The sequence below is a fragment of the Ammospiza nelsoni genome, chromosome 20 (assembly GCF_027579445.1).
Source record: "Ammospiza nelsoni isolate bAmmNel1 chromosome 20, bAmmNel1.pri, whole genome shotgun sequence".
Classification (NCBI taxonomy): domain Eukaryota; kingdom Metazoa; phylum Chordata; class Aves; order Passeriformes; family Passerellidae; genus Ammospiza; species Ammospiza nelsoni.
In genome coordinates, this window is record NC_080652.1 from 7021244 (window position 1) to 7038687 (window position 17444).

The 17444-nt window shown below is 44.8% G+C and overlaps 1 protein-coding gene across 18 annotated transcripts in view; it reads right to left on the reverse strand.

The window, feature by feature from the left end:
• Nucleotides 1-537: 537 nt before the first annotated feature.
• FNBP1 (formin binding protein 1) overlaps nucleotides 538-17444 on the reverse strand; it is a 92894-nt gene continuing 75987 nt past the window's right edge. For 7 of the 18 annotated variants that reach the window (XM_059486417.1, XM_059486411.1, XM_059486415.1 and 4 more), the window contains 7 exons: nucleotides 16358-16372; nucleotides 12255-12364; nucleotides 10440-10572; nucleotides 9350-9471; nucleotides 8896-9035; nucleotides 7985-8143; nucleotides 4494-5773 (listed from right to left, as the gene is read on the reverse strand). In XM_059486417.1, the coding sequence (XP_059342400.1) occupies nucleotides 5739-5773; nucleotides 7985-8143; nucleotides 8896-9035; nucleotides 9350-9471; nucleotides 10440-10572; nucleotides 12255-12364; nucleotides 16358-16372 (714 nt within the window). In that variant the 3' untranslated portion in view covers nucleotides 4494-5738. The other 11 variants (XM_059486416.1, XM_059486412.1, XM_059486407.1 and 8 more) reach the window with 6 other exon arrangements.

A 17444-nucleotide genomic window follows, 5' to 3' on the forward strand; every position in this document is an offset into this window, starting at 1 on the left:
TTTGATAAAATCAAACCTTAAAGTGACCTGATGGGACCCAGCTCTGTAGGACAGACTACAGAAGAGCCAAATTATTACTCCTGAAAATTCCAGTAGGAAATAATACAAAATAAAAAAAAACAAAACCAAAGCCAACAGGTAGCACAAGTGAAAACGCGTCCTCACTTTTCTGAGGAGAGAACATCACACCAGCACCACACTGGAATGTGTTGAGCCACCTGATCCATGTACATTTTACAGCTGGAAGCAAAACCCAAATCCACCCCACAGTCAGGAAGAATAATGAGGAGTAAGAGAGCAGCCCTGGGGAGTTTTAGCCTGAATTCCTCTGTGCTGAAGCAGCAGCCACAGGCAAATTCAAATTCCTGCTCCCCACTGGACACATCAGGGAAGCAGCAGCTCCTGGAGAGCAATGGCTGCACCTCAACAGCCCCAAGAGCCACAGCAAAGAGGCACCAACCTTTCTGTTGGGAAAGAAAAGCAACAAATCCATTTTAATTCCTGTCTGGCTGATCAAAAGGGTCCAGTGAAACTGTATTTCTGGAATTAAATGTTTATTTAAATATGCAGATGACTTTGTTTCATTGCTACAAGGTCAATATTCGCTTTCAAATGGAAGCACTTTATTTGATTGAATTCTGTCTCCAGAAATGAATGGGCAACACCAGAACCTTTTACATTGGCAATGAAGTCACAACACTGAGATGCCACCAAGATCTCGAGATCAGTGCTCAAACACACATACACACACATATACAAATAAAAAAGTGCTCAACATCATCATGTTAAAATAGAATTTGGCTTCTTTTAGGGCTTCTGTCATTTCAGGCAGGAAAACAACCAAAGAACAATATGCATCAAACTAAATGAAATTCTGAAAAATACTCAGCATTAAACACAACCTTGAGTATCAGTAAATATGTTTCTTCTCTATTTACAGGTGTTAAGAAAGGGCATTAGAGACTTTTGCTGGGCATCATGAAATTTCATAAGATGTACAGTCCACGCTGCTGGGCAAGATTAGTAAATCCAAGCAGAGTTTTTATAAACCAGTCACATATTTAGTTCTTCAGCGTTTGCCAAAGGTAAATTCTACAAAAATTATTCATTACCCTGAATAACAGCAGCAGAATAAACATGTGCAGACTATGAGATATGACTGTGACTATTTCTTAAATAAGTTTTAAGATCCAGGCTTTTGGGAACTACTTGCCAAGTTTATAAAAACTCCATACATGGTCTTTTAATAAAACTTCAGGAATCAATCAATCAGCTAAAGCTAATGCTCCTTCTACAGCACAATTTTGAAACACAGACATTGCAATTGTTCCAATGTTCCACAGAGGCTGACAATAATATACTGTCCACCCAGATTAAATATAGAAAAGCAAACTTTGATCTAATTTTTACATAGATGGCACAACAATAGGTGAAAGTGAATTCTTAGCTGCTGATTCAACAGTGCATTGGACACGAGAATAAAAATACTGCAGCTAAAAATATTTTAAGGATACTTTTGCACACCTGTTAATTGTTCAACCCTTTAGATCCCCTGGCAGGTGGAGACCACAAAGCCACAGGTGCCAACCAGGGGATCCCATCCTGCTCTTGATCTGAAAGCTCAGTGAGCACAGCAGCAGCAGTGATAAGGCAGTGATTTATGGGTTGTGACCCTCCAGTGCTGCAGAACAGCCCCTGCATTGGTGCTGCCTGTGCTCAGCACATTTGGGTTGGGTTTAAATCACAAACCTTCTGCTGGTTCATGCTGGCAACTCTTAAGCACTATCACACAGCAGCTACAGGACGTACTGTAGCACCGAGGGACTTGGTAAAAACAAAAGTTGGCATCTTAAATGGAGAGAAAGGGACAGAACTATGAACACCACACATAACCCAGCTCAAAAATCCCTTCATCCCCAACACAGAGACTCTGAGATTCTGGGCTGTGTTTTGATGTGCTGACCCTGCAGGACAGCCCAGCAGGCAGCAGAACAACACTCACCTGCCTGCAAACAAACCCTGAGAGGTTTCATTTTGGGGTCACTGTCCATAGTGGCTTCCATGTCATGTTTCTCTACTTGTGGGGATTGTACAGAATATGCTGGAGTTGGACTGCAGCCAGAAGATTCCCCCAAACAAGATGTGGATCCAAGAATTAATTTGGCCCTCAGGAGCTATTTAGTGGCAACTGATTCTTGCAGGGCTCAAACATGTCCATGACTGCAAAACCCAAGCAATGGTAACAATTCAGGGGAAACCAAGTTAGAATATGGAAGTCTGTAGAAGTTTAGAGAGGGAATTAACCCTTTTTTAGGCAGCTGAGGTCCAGATCATGTGATTTTTGGAGATATTGTAGCTCTCTTACCACTGTATGACATGATAAAGTGCAGAATCACTTATCCTACTTCTGCTCCAAACCAAACCATATGAGAACAGGCTGGTCACAATTCCTGTCTGGCTGCTGGGTCCAGGTCCAGTCCATGACAAGATGGGAGAAGGAAACAGTGCAGTTTCTTTTTTTTTTTTTCTTTCCTCTTTTATTTATCTAAAAAAACTCTGTTATTCCAACATGAACTGATGAGAACGCACAGGAGGTCATGCAAAAAAGAGAAGGCAGGTCTGAAATGCTGAAAAACAAACCAACCAAAAGAAAACTGCAGAGAGATTAAACCATGAGCCACAAAATAACGTGACCCTGAGGAAGGTGGGCGCAGGCAAGGCAACAGGGCGAGCATGCAGGCTGAAACCAGAGCCAAACTGGGCTGTGAGCAGCAGCAGCAAGGGCTGCCAACCAAAATGCCACTGTCTGTGTCTGTGTGTGTCTGTGTGTGTGTGAGGAACAGCAGGGACACAGGAGGGGGCAGACAGAACAAGCAGGAAAACAAGTACATACGTGAGCTTGAAGGGTTTCAGGAAACAGCAGGGTCAGAGGGGTTTAATACCTGGAATGAGCATCAGCCTGGATTTGGAAAAAGAGAAATAAAGGCTGACAAGTATTAGTGACCTTCTGGGGAAGGCAGAGTGTTGAATGATGCATTGTGGATCAGATTTAATAGTGACAGACTGAGAGCCCAGTCCAGCTGCTGTGACACTGTCCCAGGGAGGTTTCCACCTCCTTCCCAGGCTCTGCTGAGAGGAACCTGCAGGTCTGGCACTGAAGGCACCATGTGAAATGCTGATGGAGCAGTGTGCACATCCAGATGGACTGAGGGACAAGGGGACAGAAGACAGACCAGAACATGCTTGGGACTCTCTGGCTGTCCAAGGACAGCCAGCAGATCTGTGACAGAAGTAGAGGGACTGGGCTGGGAGAAGTGTGTGTTATGTTTGACAGAGGGGCTGTGCCAGGCTGGCAGAAGAGTGGGAGAGGCTGATAAGGAAATCCGAGCCACAAGTAGCATGCCATGGGAAAGAGCAAGCATCTGAATGGTACTGGGATGGAATTTAGGCCTGAATTTTTCAAGTGGGAACTCCAGACAAGAGTGGGAGTCTGGCTTTCCATGGGTGTGTTTTTACTGCCTGCAGGGTAAACAGACCATTTTGTTTCTCCTTCTGTGACAAGCTCGCCCCGAGGTTCTTGCACCAGCACAAACACCTTTAGGAATCTAAAACATAAGAAAGACAAAAAGAAAGAGACTGGATTAGAAAGAGGCTGGGGGAAATGAGGTCCCTTTAAGAGCAGCTCTGCCTGCAGGAGGTTAAAGGAATAAAGCAATGAAGCATCTACTGGGTTACAGGGCTTGGGAAGGCTCCTGGCTCAGAAACTCTGCACCCTCAGCCCTTCCCTGCAGCCTGGGATGAGCATCCCTGGGATTCTGCTGTGCTCTGGGAGGAAAGCACAGGGGCAGGACCCTGCCAGCACCTGCTTCATGCCACTGACAAAACAAACAGCTTTTCCATTTTCTGTCAGCAAAGCAGCACTGCATCTGTTCAAGTGACAGCTCCAGAGACCATCAGTGACACTGAACAACAACAGGAAATTAAATTAAAGAATTTGCAGAGGGATCCAGAGCTTTTCTTTCCACCACAGGCTGCAGAGGCCTTTCCCTCTCAAGAGAAGCCAGGAAAATGCAGGTCAGTGAAGCAGCCCAAGCCTCCTCTGGCCATGCCTGTTCCCACAGAATGGGGGCTGAGGACAAGTTTTGCCTCTGGCCAAGTGAAGCCACAATCCAGGACGTGATTTGGCCCAAACTGCTGTATCCAAGGGAATACGGGATGAGTCCAAACTTCCTCTGCATTTGAGAAACCAGGGGGAACCTTCTCACCCCCTTTGCACCCACTTCCATCAAATCCTTCCAAATGACAGCACAAAGAAGTTTCCAAAGAGCCACAATAAAATATTTTTTCTTGAGAAGAATTGCATTTGTGCTTAGAATGAGAAGCAGGTCTGGGCTATTTGCTGTTCCTTAGGAGCCACTATTTTTTGCCACTAATCATTGCCATCTACTAGTTACTGTCATTAAAAAAACTCAAAAACCAAAACCTCACAGGAATGAGAAAATATAATGTTTATTAGAAGAAGACACCATGGTACATCAAGCTATAAAGAGATTCCTGACAGATGATGATTCTTTAAAAAATAAGAATAGAAACAAGACAACCACACTGGCCAGATTGAACAAACCTTAACACACAACAGCAGCTCCTGTGCAAGTCCAGGTGCAGGCAGCTGAGTAACCAAAAACACTTATCAACATCAGAGGGACTGAGCAGTTACCAAAACAGCTGGGTTAAGCAGAAGAACAGCCTATAAAACCATTTATATTTATACACATATAAAAGGATAAAAACAATTCAAATTCAAGTAACTTTAGTCTTTAAGTTATGTTATATACAATTTTTTATATATACTGGGAGAACTAAGGGCACATATTTAACAAAAGGATTTTTAAAAGCCACAGTCCAGTTTATAATTACCAATTCCTAAATAATTTGGCAAGCATTAAATAATCAGATATATCCTAGATAAAAAGTGCATCAGCATGGTTAACTTTTACCTATTTACTTATATAAGTCAAAGCTCTGCATGATGGTTACAGCAAAGAGCAGAGCTGCAGCACTGGGAATGCCAGAGCTGCCCATAATCTGGGCAAACTGATATCATCAGAGGTGAGGGGGAACAGGAGCCAAAATGCTCATCAGCCCACAGCTCCAAAATAGATTTTATCAAGAAGTTCAACCTCCACTCCTGCATGTCACCCACACAAACAGCCAGGCTGTGGCTGGAAGGAACAGCACAGTGCAGGGTTTGCACAGAGCTGGGCACTCCATGCAGGGCTTTTTGTGTCACAGGATTTCACAAGATCCCTCAGTGAAAGGGTTTTGTTGCCAAGCAGATGATGAGGTACCATGGTCAGTGACACGGGGGGGGTCAGTCTCGAGCTCAAAGGCCCAACCAGCTCCTGTGTTTGAGTTCTCAGCACCAGACAGGTACAGAAAAGCCCTGCAAGATGCTACACCCAGGTGTGCACAGAGCAGCCTCCTGCAGGAATCCCAGGGGAGCAGAGCCTGCAGCTCTCCTTTCTATTCAGAAGGACAACGGTGCTGTTTGCACTAAACGGACACAGTCAGGGCAGCACCTTCATTTCAGAGCCAGCCTGGTACCTAACAAAGTCTTTCAGTGATGGAGATGTGACATGTGCATTCATCTCTTCTAAAGAAAACCTTCTCAAACAGAGCTCTTAAAACAACCGTAGCAGCAAACCAGGAGAATAAAGGGTGGACAGGCCTATGCAAACCTACTCAGAGATTTTCTGAAGTGGTTTGTGCACATCTGGAAAAAAAAAAAAAAAAAGGCAAAACAAGATAGGCATTACTGTTCTTTTTGTGACAGGTTTGCCAACACCCTCTGAGCAGAGGTATCCCTGTAAATGTCACCAGGAGCCCTCACACAGGGACACGCAGGGCACAGACCCAGCTTGGCTCCTCTCAGACTGTGATCAGGAGGGCACCTGCAGCACACAACTTACCTGTCCTGCTCAGCTCTGCAGCACAGCCCTGACAACACAGGCTCCAGCTGAGTGGAAAAGCAGCTTCTCACCAGCACTGAGAGTGGCACTGGGCTGCCCATGGCACAGACACAGCCTGGCCAGGCAGGAAAGGCTGGGCCAGGGCTGGGATGGCTCTGCTGGCTGGGACAGCCACAGGGGCTGCTCTGAGCTCCCACCCTTCTGCCACCAGCCTTTCGTGGTGCCAGCTGCTCAACCTTCCTTCCAAAAACAGGAAAGGATTACTACAGTTTGCAAAGCTTTAGTATTTACAATGTTATCTTCAAGAATGTCATCGCTTCTATTTCACGGACTGAATCAAGTCACTTCTACCAATACCTTAAAAATCAATTTGCAGCTTGCAGCAAAGTTCACCTTTTAAACACAGCAGCATTTCCTCCAAATCTTTATGCTGCATTCTTTGAAGCATTCTCTTTTAGCTTTTCTTTGAAACCAGAGACTTGAGAAATAAAAGAGGTAAACATTGTTGTTCCCATGCATTAGATATTCACAGATCTGTTTGATTTTGTTCCTGAAATCCAGCAAAATTAATGGAAAAGCTTTAAATGATCTGAAAAACCTCCATTGTGGCTACAGACATGGCTGCAGCTGTATCAGCCTTCACCCTGGCACAGTTTGTGTTTTTAATCTGATGGAGAGGGTTGGAATGAGAGGGTCCCTTCCAACCCAAACCAGTCTGTGTTTCCATATTTCCAATCCCTCAGCCTTGATCTGGATATAGAGGGGAATGGATGATCCATCTTTCAAAGGTTAATAAAAACCAACAGAGGGGGCTAAACTTTTTGCACTCTTTTGCATCTTAACTGAGCATGTATTTGCCAACAGGAACATAAAACTACTGTATTATGGCAAAATAAAACAAGGCCCAGACAAGGCACTGCACCAATTAACACCCAACCCAACTCTGAACTGCTCAGGTTTCAGTGCTGGTTTATAGGTACAGTCCTAGTCCTCTCTTCCTGCTGCCCATAAACCCCAAAGAAAATGGTTCAGTTTGCTTTTGACTTGGATGAAGCCACTTGTTTCACATCAAGAACTCTCAAGTCTAGGAAACACAATAATCTGAAGGATTAGGTGGCTGAATAAACACAAATTATTTAACACAATGGAATTCTCACATCCTGATTTGAAACAGGGCTAAAATCTTTTGATTTCTCAGTGTATCCCATTACCAGGTGTTCAGCAGTGGCATTTACTCCAGCCAGGTCTGCCCTGCAGCACTGCTTCCTTACACAAAATATTTGGGAGGAATTAAAAGCAATAAACAGCAGCTTACAGAGTCCAAACTCTGAATGTCTCCATTGATGTCAAGTAAGCAAAAGATTAAACCATTAGTTCTGGTCATCTGCAACAGCAAATACATCTGAAATGTAGCAAGGTGGGAAAGAACAGAGGAGCTTTCTCAATGTTTTACCCATTTATCAGGGACCACAGAGTGCTGTGTGGAGGGGTTTGGCAAGATCTCTCCTTCCCCTTCCACACACACTAAACTAAATTACCACCAGTTTTCAAACCAAAGGGTCCCCAGAACACAACAGGCTCTGAAAAGCTCCCACACAGACACAAACCAGCAGTCTAAATATTCCCTCCATAAAGTTCCACCGAGTGACTTTGGGACAAACAGTCTGAGATGCCCCTGGGTATCTGAGGGGAGCCTGAAGGATCCCAAAGGGCTTTGTGCTTCCTGCACTAAGCTGGGCATGCAATGGCAGTGACAGTTGAGCAAACACTGTCCAGGCAAGGCTGCATTTCCCCTCTGCTTTCAGGAGTCCCCCACACTACCCCTCTCTGAGCAAGAAAAGCACATTTTGCAGTACAACAAGCCATAATTAGTCCACATACGGAATAATGCACTTGGTGGCATTGTACAGACTCTTAAAAGGCTCTATCTGCAACACAGAGCAGCTTCAGGCTTGGTTTATCTCTGTGAAAGCAAATAAAACAATAATAATAGCATTAAATATAGGTCATAGCACCTTTGGCATTTTTGTCCAAATAGACTTCAACATAGGACGTGGGGACATAGCCCTCCTCATCTTCGTTCCTTCGGATCCGCGTCCACCCGTCCCCTTTGTCTTCTTCTATGACATAGAGCATCTCTCCTTCTGCTACTGAGATTGTTCCTTCATTCTGACCTGAAACACACAGCAACAGGCACTTCAGGCTGTGCTGCACAGCAGGAATCAGTAACTCAGACCATGGGTGGACACAGCTTTTGGTGCATCACTGGCAGCCAGAACAGGAGCTTGTGATTCAGGATGCAGCAGTGTGTACATAAAGAACCAGAAATGTGACCCTGACAGCAGAGATTTGGTTTTTTCTCTTGTAGAGCTCCTGTGCAACAGGAGAAAAATCCCTGTCTTGGTGCCTTTCTAAATAATCACACCTGATCCTCACTTGTCCTTTGGCTATTTAAGGTTTAATGAAGGTTTCCCACTTGCCCTTGGTATATAAACTTGAAAAAGCCCAGTCAGAGTGTAGCCATGATATTTTCTGAAGAAACCTTTCCTTAGGATTTTTTCTCCTGAGAAGCTGGGAGGCCTCAGGAACAAAATGTAAACAATGGTTATCTGCTGCTGTGGAATGCAACAGGTGCATCTGGGATTGGTGTCATGTGGTTGTTTCTAATTAATGGCCAATCACAGTCAGCTGACTCAGGCTCTGTCCGAGCCACAAGCCTTTGTTATCATTCCTTCTTTTTCTATTCTTAGCCAGCCTTCTGATAAAAGCCTTTCTTCTATTCTTTTAGTATAGTTTTAATATATATCATAAAATAATAAATCCAGCCTTCTGAAACACGGAGTCAGATCTTCATCTCTTCCCTCTTCCTCGGACCCCTATGAGCACGGCCACAGTCAGAGAAATGAGGGTAAAGTTTGAGTGATACCTTCAAATGTATAGAGAGCTTTACACGTTCCTATGGTGGGTAGTGGTTCTTCATCATCAAACTCATCATCAAAGTCTGTTGCAGGTACTTTCATCTCAGTCTCCTGGCTTTGCTCTTCTGTGTAACTGCCATCGGGGCTGCTCAAGAGAGGAAAAACACAGCAACTATAGCAACCAACCTCAACAGCAGAGAGAGCCACTCGGTCTCCAGGCATGGGGCAAGGGGAGCAACTCCAGCTGGAGCAGCTCAGTGACTCCAGAGCTTGCTTGGAGCTGGCTAAGATAAGTGAGAACCCTCATTTTTACCATTAAAAGCTGTAAAAACGCAGTGGCTCACAGCAGTGAGCGAGGGGGCTGTCACACAGCTCATCATAGAAAGCAGCAATTTGAGGCTGCAGAGCCCTGGCTGTGCCTGCAGAGGCTCTGCTGAGCCCCAGCCCGTTCAGATACTGTACCTCTCCCTGTCCTGGGCACAGCTGTTCACTCCCGATGCGTTCTGTGCCTCGTAGACCCCGCTCTGGCGCCGGGGCTGCTCGCTCCGCGCCGGCAGCCGCCCCTCCACCTCCGCCAGCCAGCCCTGCCAGACAGACAGACAGAGCTCACCCTGACACCCAGGCTACAGAGCAGAGACTGGTTTGTAAGCATGTTCATGTTTTCCTTTATGTTGTTCAAATTCTGGATTGTCTTGCTGAAAAACACACTTATTGAAAAGGTAACTTTTTTTTTGGCACTGGGTCCTGGAAACACCCTGAGAGAGAAGCAGGTAACAGCCAGCAGGAGATGATGCTGCTCCAGTCACAACCATGTAAAATGATGTGTGGCTGCTTAGAGCAGTCTGAGTGACACCAGAAACTCAGCAACTGCTGAATGCACAAGAACAAAAGCTGGGGAGAATGAAAGAGGCACTGATTTCAAACGGGGAGGAAAGCAATGGATAGTAAAACCATATCTGAAATTAATGGGCTGTATCTGTTTATGTTCAAAGCATAATGTAGAAAGTGAAGTCTTTTCTCAGCTGTCTAATCCTTCTCATGTAACTATAATGGGCTTCATATATTCCAAACACTCCCCTTCTGTTCTGGAGATTTTATATCACTAAGCAGCTTCCTGTTGATGGCAGACTATTCCTCAAAACATATTTCATCTGATGGCTTCCGTCTTGCTGTTAGTCTCTAAATGGTGCTTTGCATTTATGTCACTCTGATTTTCCACAGACATCTGTAACATGGTGCTTCAATCTATTTAATTAATTAAATAAGCATCTGAAGCCCTCTGGGCAGTCCAGAGAGCACCACATTTTTTCTTCACCTCCACTTAGCACAATTTGTTTCCTGTGGCAAATTTAACCGTGGGCTGACTGCCACAGGAGATGTTCATGTTTGTGTTACACAAATCAGCTCAAAGACCCCAATTAATGCAAGTGCTCACACAGCCCTTGCCCTCACACACCAAAGTGCATCAACACATCTGGAAAAGCCAGGAAGGTCCTGCTCAGACCTGAGCATTTGCTGAGCTGCTTTTTACTGAAATGTCTTCTTCTCATACCTCGAATTTCTGCACTTCTAACCGCAGCTTTTCAATGTTCTGCCCCAGCTCTGCCAATCTGTGGTCCACGCTCGCTGCGTCTCCCATCTGGGGGTTCTTGATGTACACGTCTTTCATCTTTGTTAAGGCATCTCTGAGGGGCACAACAAAAACCAAACACATTTAGTGCAGCTGGGGATAAATGCCTTTAGTAAACTGTCTGTTCTTCACTCTGAGGTTCAACCTAAGCTGTTACAAAGGGAACTGAGAACACCCAGATGGGGTTTTTGCCCTGTATAGAACCAGCCATTGAAAAAAAAACAGTAAAATGATTTGCCAGAAGAGAATTTACATTGTCAGAGATAAAAAACAGTGAGTTACCTGCAACATGGGAAGATATTTGATATTGATTTTTAGCCTGACACGGATTTTTATGTACTACAACAGTACCTACTTGCTCCCCTGGGCAAAATAATAACAATAAATCTCACAACCATTGCAATCTATGACAGCTCCAACTTCCTAGACTAATATCTTCCCAGTTTTCAGGGCATGGACAAACAGTTGAATCATTATCATCCATCATGGGCTGACCTCCAGTTGAGAAAGTGGAACAAAGATGTATCAATAACACAAATGGAGGGCAAACAAGAAATTCTCACCCTGCTTGTTGCAGCTTGTCTTTAGCAACCCAAATAATCTGAAAGATATTTATTTGTTTCACACTGCTTAAAAGGAAGCTGGCTGCAGATGGTTTGTGTTTGCCACAGCACAGGGACAGACAGATGGACTTGAGGCTACAAAATGTGACCCCATGTCCGGCCGAGTCCCAAGGCAGCTCCTCTCAGCTGCTGATGGACATTTCAGAGCTGAAAATGGAATTGTGGCTGGTTTTAGCACAACTATTCAGATTTTCTCTAGGCATTAGCTGGTGGGAGAGAGGTTAATGAGAGTCCCAGGGCTCAAGTTAACACTCTTTATGCTTTAGAGTTTCCCACCAAACTCTTGACAATTGGAATCCTGTGCCTTTGCCTTGTGTGTGTGGAACTGGGAAAAAGAGTGGGTGGCAAGGAAGTGGGACTGCTCTGTGCCTGAAGCCCTAAGGGACAATGTTGCAAACATATGACTCACAATTATTACTGTTTGTTTAACTCTTATTTAACTGCTGGTGCTATTTTTCTCCATCATAAACTGTCTTCATTTAAACTTCACTCTGCTGCAATTCCATATCTGATTTTAGTGTTGGGTTACCTCAGAATCAATACAGAACAGAAAGAAAAACCTAAGTTACCACAGAAGAAAAAACCAAAGCAATAAGAAATCATATAACCATGTGCAATTTTCTTTTCTTATCCATGACAGAAAATATAAAGGAGAAATTCTGGGTTAGTAGGCAAAATAAATAGGTTCTTGAAAGCAAGCTGACACGAAATGTAGGCACATGTGTACAAATGCAAAGCAGTATTTAGGAAGAGACCAGTCTTGAAATCCTCCAGGGAAGAAAAGTTCTGTGTCTCACAAACAAAACACGCTGAATCTTTAATGCAACTACAGAATGTGAACAAACACAAAGCACAAATACAGGCTGCCAGAGTCAATTAAAAGTGTGTAGCTAAAATAGCCTTATTCTCAGCCAGAATGATAAATGCAGCCTTGTAGAAAAAGCATTCACAGAAGCACAGGAGTCATTATCTTGCTGCTGAAATCTGAGCTACAGATCAGGCCATGATGCCATCATGTCAAAAGAGCCTCTCCTGTTGGGATGTACCCACATCCATCACACACAGGGGCTCTGCTCAGTGCAATTTCACTTTTCATTGCAGGGGTTTGACTCACCTTGAATCCATCTCTTTCTGAATGTCCCTGTTCAGTTCATCGACCTTCTGCTGAAGCTTCTTCCTTCTTTGCTCAGGTGGGAGATTGCTGAAGTCTTCTGGGCCTGCTCCCTGCACAGAGTGGAATGGAGGGTGGGGGAATAAGGAAAAAAATTAATAATCAGAGTCTGAAAGAATCCCTTGGGATTGCATTTTGAAAGCAGCTCACAAAAACCTGTGCAAAATCACAGTGGCCTGAAGCATTGTTCTTGTTTGGAGTGTGTTATCAGTCCCTGAATGGTGAGGAATCTGGATGCCCTCAAAATGATCCCAGGAACATCCTGCTTCCCTAACAGTGGCTAATGGAAGATCAGCTGAAGAATTCCAGAATTCAACAGCAAAGATGAGAAATTATTTTTATCTACAATTTTATCATCAATTTTTTTTTAACAGTGTTCCCTTCTCATGGAAAGCTGATCCTTCCTGCCTTCTTTCACTCAGCTACAAACAGCATTCCTATAAAAACAGTTCCCGGCTTTTATTCCCATGCCACAGTTGTACTTCTCCTGTGCACTGCTGACTGACTGCTGGTCCAACACAGCTCATTTATGTCAGGGCTCTCCTGAACACACCAAGCTAACAGAAGCATTCCCCACTGGACTCTGCAATTTAAAAAACATGCTGCTTACTTTCCAGGGTCCACATTCCACGCCAAAGTCTCTCAGTTTTTCCTCTCTCACTTGTACTCACATAAAAACCAGAAGTTATATCAAAGCCATGGAATCAGTTTGTAATTATAACCAAGGGAAAAAAAAAAAAAAAGTGAAGACCACAGTGGTTACCTTTGTGTGATTCTGCTTGAAAACCCCTTTTCTGCCTTCTGCTATGTCTCCTCTTGATTGCCTCCATTTGATATAGCAGATAGATGACACATAAAATACATCCACACTCTTTTCTTCACAGTAACACCTATTTTTGTCTTGCCAGAAGGCAATGGAGGCAGATTGGGTGGGCTATACTGAACACATTAATACTGATTAGTTGCACCATAAAGGAGTGAGGTTCTTGTGCATGAGCCTGAATTTGGGCAGGTTTTGCTCGTTTTGGCTTCTGCTCATTCCCTGTCCCATTTCTAAGGGGGAATATGGGAGATAGAAGGATAAAACCACAAAGCTGAGTAACCAAATTCAGAGCTGATGGACCACTGAGAGCCTGTGAGCAGGGCTAGGCCATCAGTCTGCTAAAACTCCAAATTTCTCTCTGAGGAGAGGGATTTAGAGGAGTCACTGCCACACAAGCTGCTCACTAGACCTTGGCTCTGTACTGAATGTGCTGGGACTCTGTGACTTTGTCCTGCAGCTGCTGTTCAAAACCAAAGTGTGGAGTGTCAGAGGGCTGGAGGACAGCCACACACAGGTCACCTTCTCCTCCATCCCAAAGTCACAGAGCAGGCCTGAGGAAACTGCTGCTGTAGTGACTGTCAGCCAAAGATGGCATGTGCTTCTAGTGAAGCCTTGATCATCTCTGCAATAATACTTAAAACTCCGTTTGTGAGACAATGAGAAAGCAAATTTAAGACAAATTACTAAGAAAGTTATGCTGATTCTGAAACTTTCCCCACACGGAGTCCTACCAGTGCTTACATTACTTGATGTGCCTGGTAGAGGAGAGATCTATTTTAATTTATTCTTTAACATTTAGATTTTGCTTGACAGCAACTCCCACATCACAACAGATATGAGAGTGATGCCATCTATTTTATGGATAATCCACACTAAAGCCACACACATCTTTTTAAGGCAAAGCATCTGGAGGCAGCTTTGTAAACAAACAAGCACTTACAGGAAAATCTAGATAACATTCTGACATATCCTCCTCATTTCTAAGCAGAAGAGACAGGCTTGAAAATATCCCCAGCTGTACATTAGTACAATGCAACAGAGTGAAATTTGGAAAAGCATCATTTTGGTATCTCATTTTTGATTCTTCAAGCTGATTGAAGAGTTCTAAGCTGGACTAAATCCAGCAGCCTGGCTCACAATGCTTCAGACCAAGGCAGGAGTTGATGGAGCTGCCCCCCAAGGCTGGGAGGTGACCTCACTCCAGCTTTAGGCTGTGCTCAGGAATTTCCCATCAGAACCTGGAGCCCCTGCTCCAAAAAGGAGAGTCAAGAGCCGTTTTTGCACATGCTGGGCACATTTCATGCTCTCAAGCACAAACACACCTGGGCTACCTCTCAAGCTGTGGGCATTGCCTACGTTTTTAGAAATGCTGCAGCAGTGAGGTGAGGGGAAAGCTGTGCTATTTCTGGTGTGCTGCTCACAAGGTGTCCTTGCAGAAAGAGATTGAGTTAGGATTCAAATTGTCCCAAGATGAAGGACTGTGAAAACAGAGTCTTCAAGAGTTTCTGCACTGAAGCTACATGTGAGAACAGGAGCTTTCTCAGCCCCAGTTTTGGCTCTTGCATAGTGAGGATCCAAGAGGAGATTTTAAAAAGCTGCTTTTCTCCATCTGAGGGGAAAATGGATCTCAGCCCTCCCTGCACATCTTTCCAGTTTCTGCAATTCCCAGGGAAAGGCCATGTCAGCCATTTTTGGAGGATTTATTCCTACATGCAAAGGCTTAACTCAGCTACACAGCACACTTGCACTGTGACCAAGAAAATGAGTGGAAATCTGCTATAAATGCAGTGGACTCCCAGGACAGTGGCTTGGCAACAGCCAAAAGGAGGTTTGCACATATTCCAGGCACCCCCATCATTCCTCAGACCCACCACAGGTCTTCAGAGAGAAGCAACCTTGCTAAAGGAGCCCAAGAAAGTCACTGTGCTGCCAGAGCATCAGCAGGACCCAAAACTGCCAGGGATGCTCCAGGCCCAGCTCTGGTGGCCCATGATGAGCTGGATGAGCTGCCATGAGCAGAAGAGGCCCCCAGTGATGTGTTCAAGCACAAGATAAGAGTAGAATCCCAGAATAATTTGTGTTGGAGGAGACCTTTAGGCTCATCTTGTTCCAACTCCCTGTCATGGGCAGGGACACCTTGCACTATCCCAGGCTGCTCCAGCCCTGCCCAGCCTGGCCTTGGGCACTGCCAGGGATCCAGGGGCAGCCACAGCTGCTCTGGGCACCCTGTGCCAGGGCCTGCCCACCCTCACAGGGAAGGGAAAGAGCACCCAAGGGCACAAACTGGTGAGGAATAAGAGAACCTGGAAGCTGACACAGCTTAGGTGCCTCTGAGGTCCTCAGATGCCATCACTGCCTCGTGTGTTTGCACAAGGTGAGGCAGCAAACCAGGCACATTCTGCTGCTGAGGGGCTCTCCAGGGCCAAAGGAATGTGGCCAAGCTGTGGGACACAGCAAGGTGTGGAGTGTCTCAAGCACAACAGTACCTTGTGCATGGAGTTCTGCAGTAATGTGCTTTACCAGCTCTGTTCACCCCTTCCCTTTCCAGCTCTGTGACATCTTTATCTTACCATAGTTCAAGTAACCTTCCCAGCTGCATCCAAGATGGAATGTAAGATTCACACAGACTCGTATCTCTCAATTTGCAAAGTCAAATCAGATTGAGTTAACCTTGTTAAGGTTAAGGTTTACAGAACTTTAATTAATGTCATTATTGGTTATTCTGAAGAACTACATAGGGCTGTAAAATGTAGGTGATAATGATGCAGATTTCCAGTAATACTGGACATGGAAAGCAAACTTTGCAGCTACTTTATACAGAAAGACATGCATGGCTCTCTGGAAAAAGTCCAGTAAGCACAGACACCTTTATTTTAATTTTTTCCCCTTCTTTTAATGTTTTAATGTATACTTATACAGTAGTAGAATTGTTCAGTACTGTTGTTCTACATTTTCATAGCCCTAGATTATAAAAGTGAAAACTAATCTATATATTAGAGTTAATTTTTTAGCAGCTCATTAGAAGACTGAATTCTGATCACCTCTATTAGACTCCAGACCTGTGTATTCAGATTTATCTGATAAATGTCAAAAAAAGCAAACACAAAGAAGAAACAAATTTAACAGTTAATTTCAGTGGCATGTCACATGTGGCACAGTGCACATTAAACACACAGTAAATTGTGATTAAAACACAGGACAGGCATGCTGTAAATGTGCTTACCAGCTTGAGAGAAAGCTTCATGTAAAATTGGAGAGATACAGGGTGGGGGGAGAGAGAGAAAAAACAACAATGCATCAGTAGAAGAGGAACTTTTTGAGGTTGATGTTACAATAAAATGACACAATCCCCTTGCTGTTGGAAGGCAAAATGGGTCACACTAACAGATCTGTGCAAAAGTTCACAAGATGGGCTTGGGCAGCTGCCATGACCTGGCCAGAAATGGGAAGTGCAGGACCTGGGCACAGGTGAGATCAGACCTGGACTGACTGACAACAGCTACACCAACAACACTGGGAGTTCCCATCCCAGCACTGAGGTGGGAAAAACTCACAGCTGGCAAATGCATGGGTGTCACTTTAGATCAAAAATGTGCTGAAATGCATCAGCCCCTTGATTGAAGGGCTCTGGGGGGGTCAGCCCTGAGCCAAACCGAGGAGAGGAGAGGAGAGGAGAGGAGAGGAGAGGAGAGGAGAGGAGAGGAGAGGAGAGGAGAGGAGAGGAGAGGAGAGGAGAGGAGAGGAGAGGAGAGGAGAGGAGAGGAGAGGAGAGGAGAGGAGAGGAGAGGAGAGGAGAGGAGAGGAGAGGAGAGGAGAGGAATGGCTCCAGCAGCACCCAGCACCATGGACCCCCAGGGAATGCCTGGTTCTTGGCTACAGCCAAAGGACAACACCCCTGGACTGTCCCTGAGGACTGCAGAGTGCTGCCCAGGCAGGCACAGAAAGCCATTTCACATTCTTGGACAATTCAGAAATAAATACTCAGACTCAAACGTACTCTGGCCATAGTCGGACGAGGTCAGGCCCAAGGAGGAAGAAAAAAAACATCTATTCTCCTGACACCAAATTGGTTCTATGACAGCATGGTAAGACATTATTCAACCTCCTTAAATGATATACATGATCTAATTCTTCAGATGTTACCACATTTCCTGGGACAGAGCCCAAATATTATCTTTTAGTTACTCTGGGGAAGCAGGACTGAAAGCAGAGTGTGCCCATGGAGCAGAGCCTGCCCTGCCTCACCTGCACACAGCTCTGGGCAGGTGCCCCAGGAACTCCCAGGTGAACAACTGTGCCTGGGCACTCAA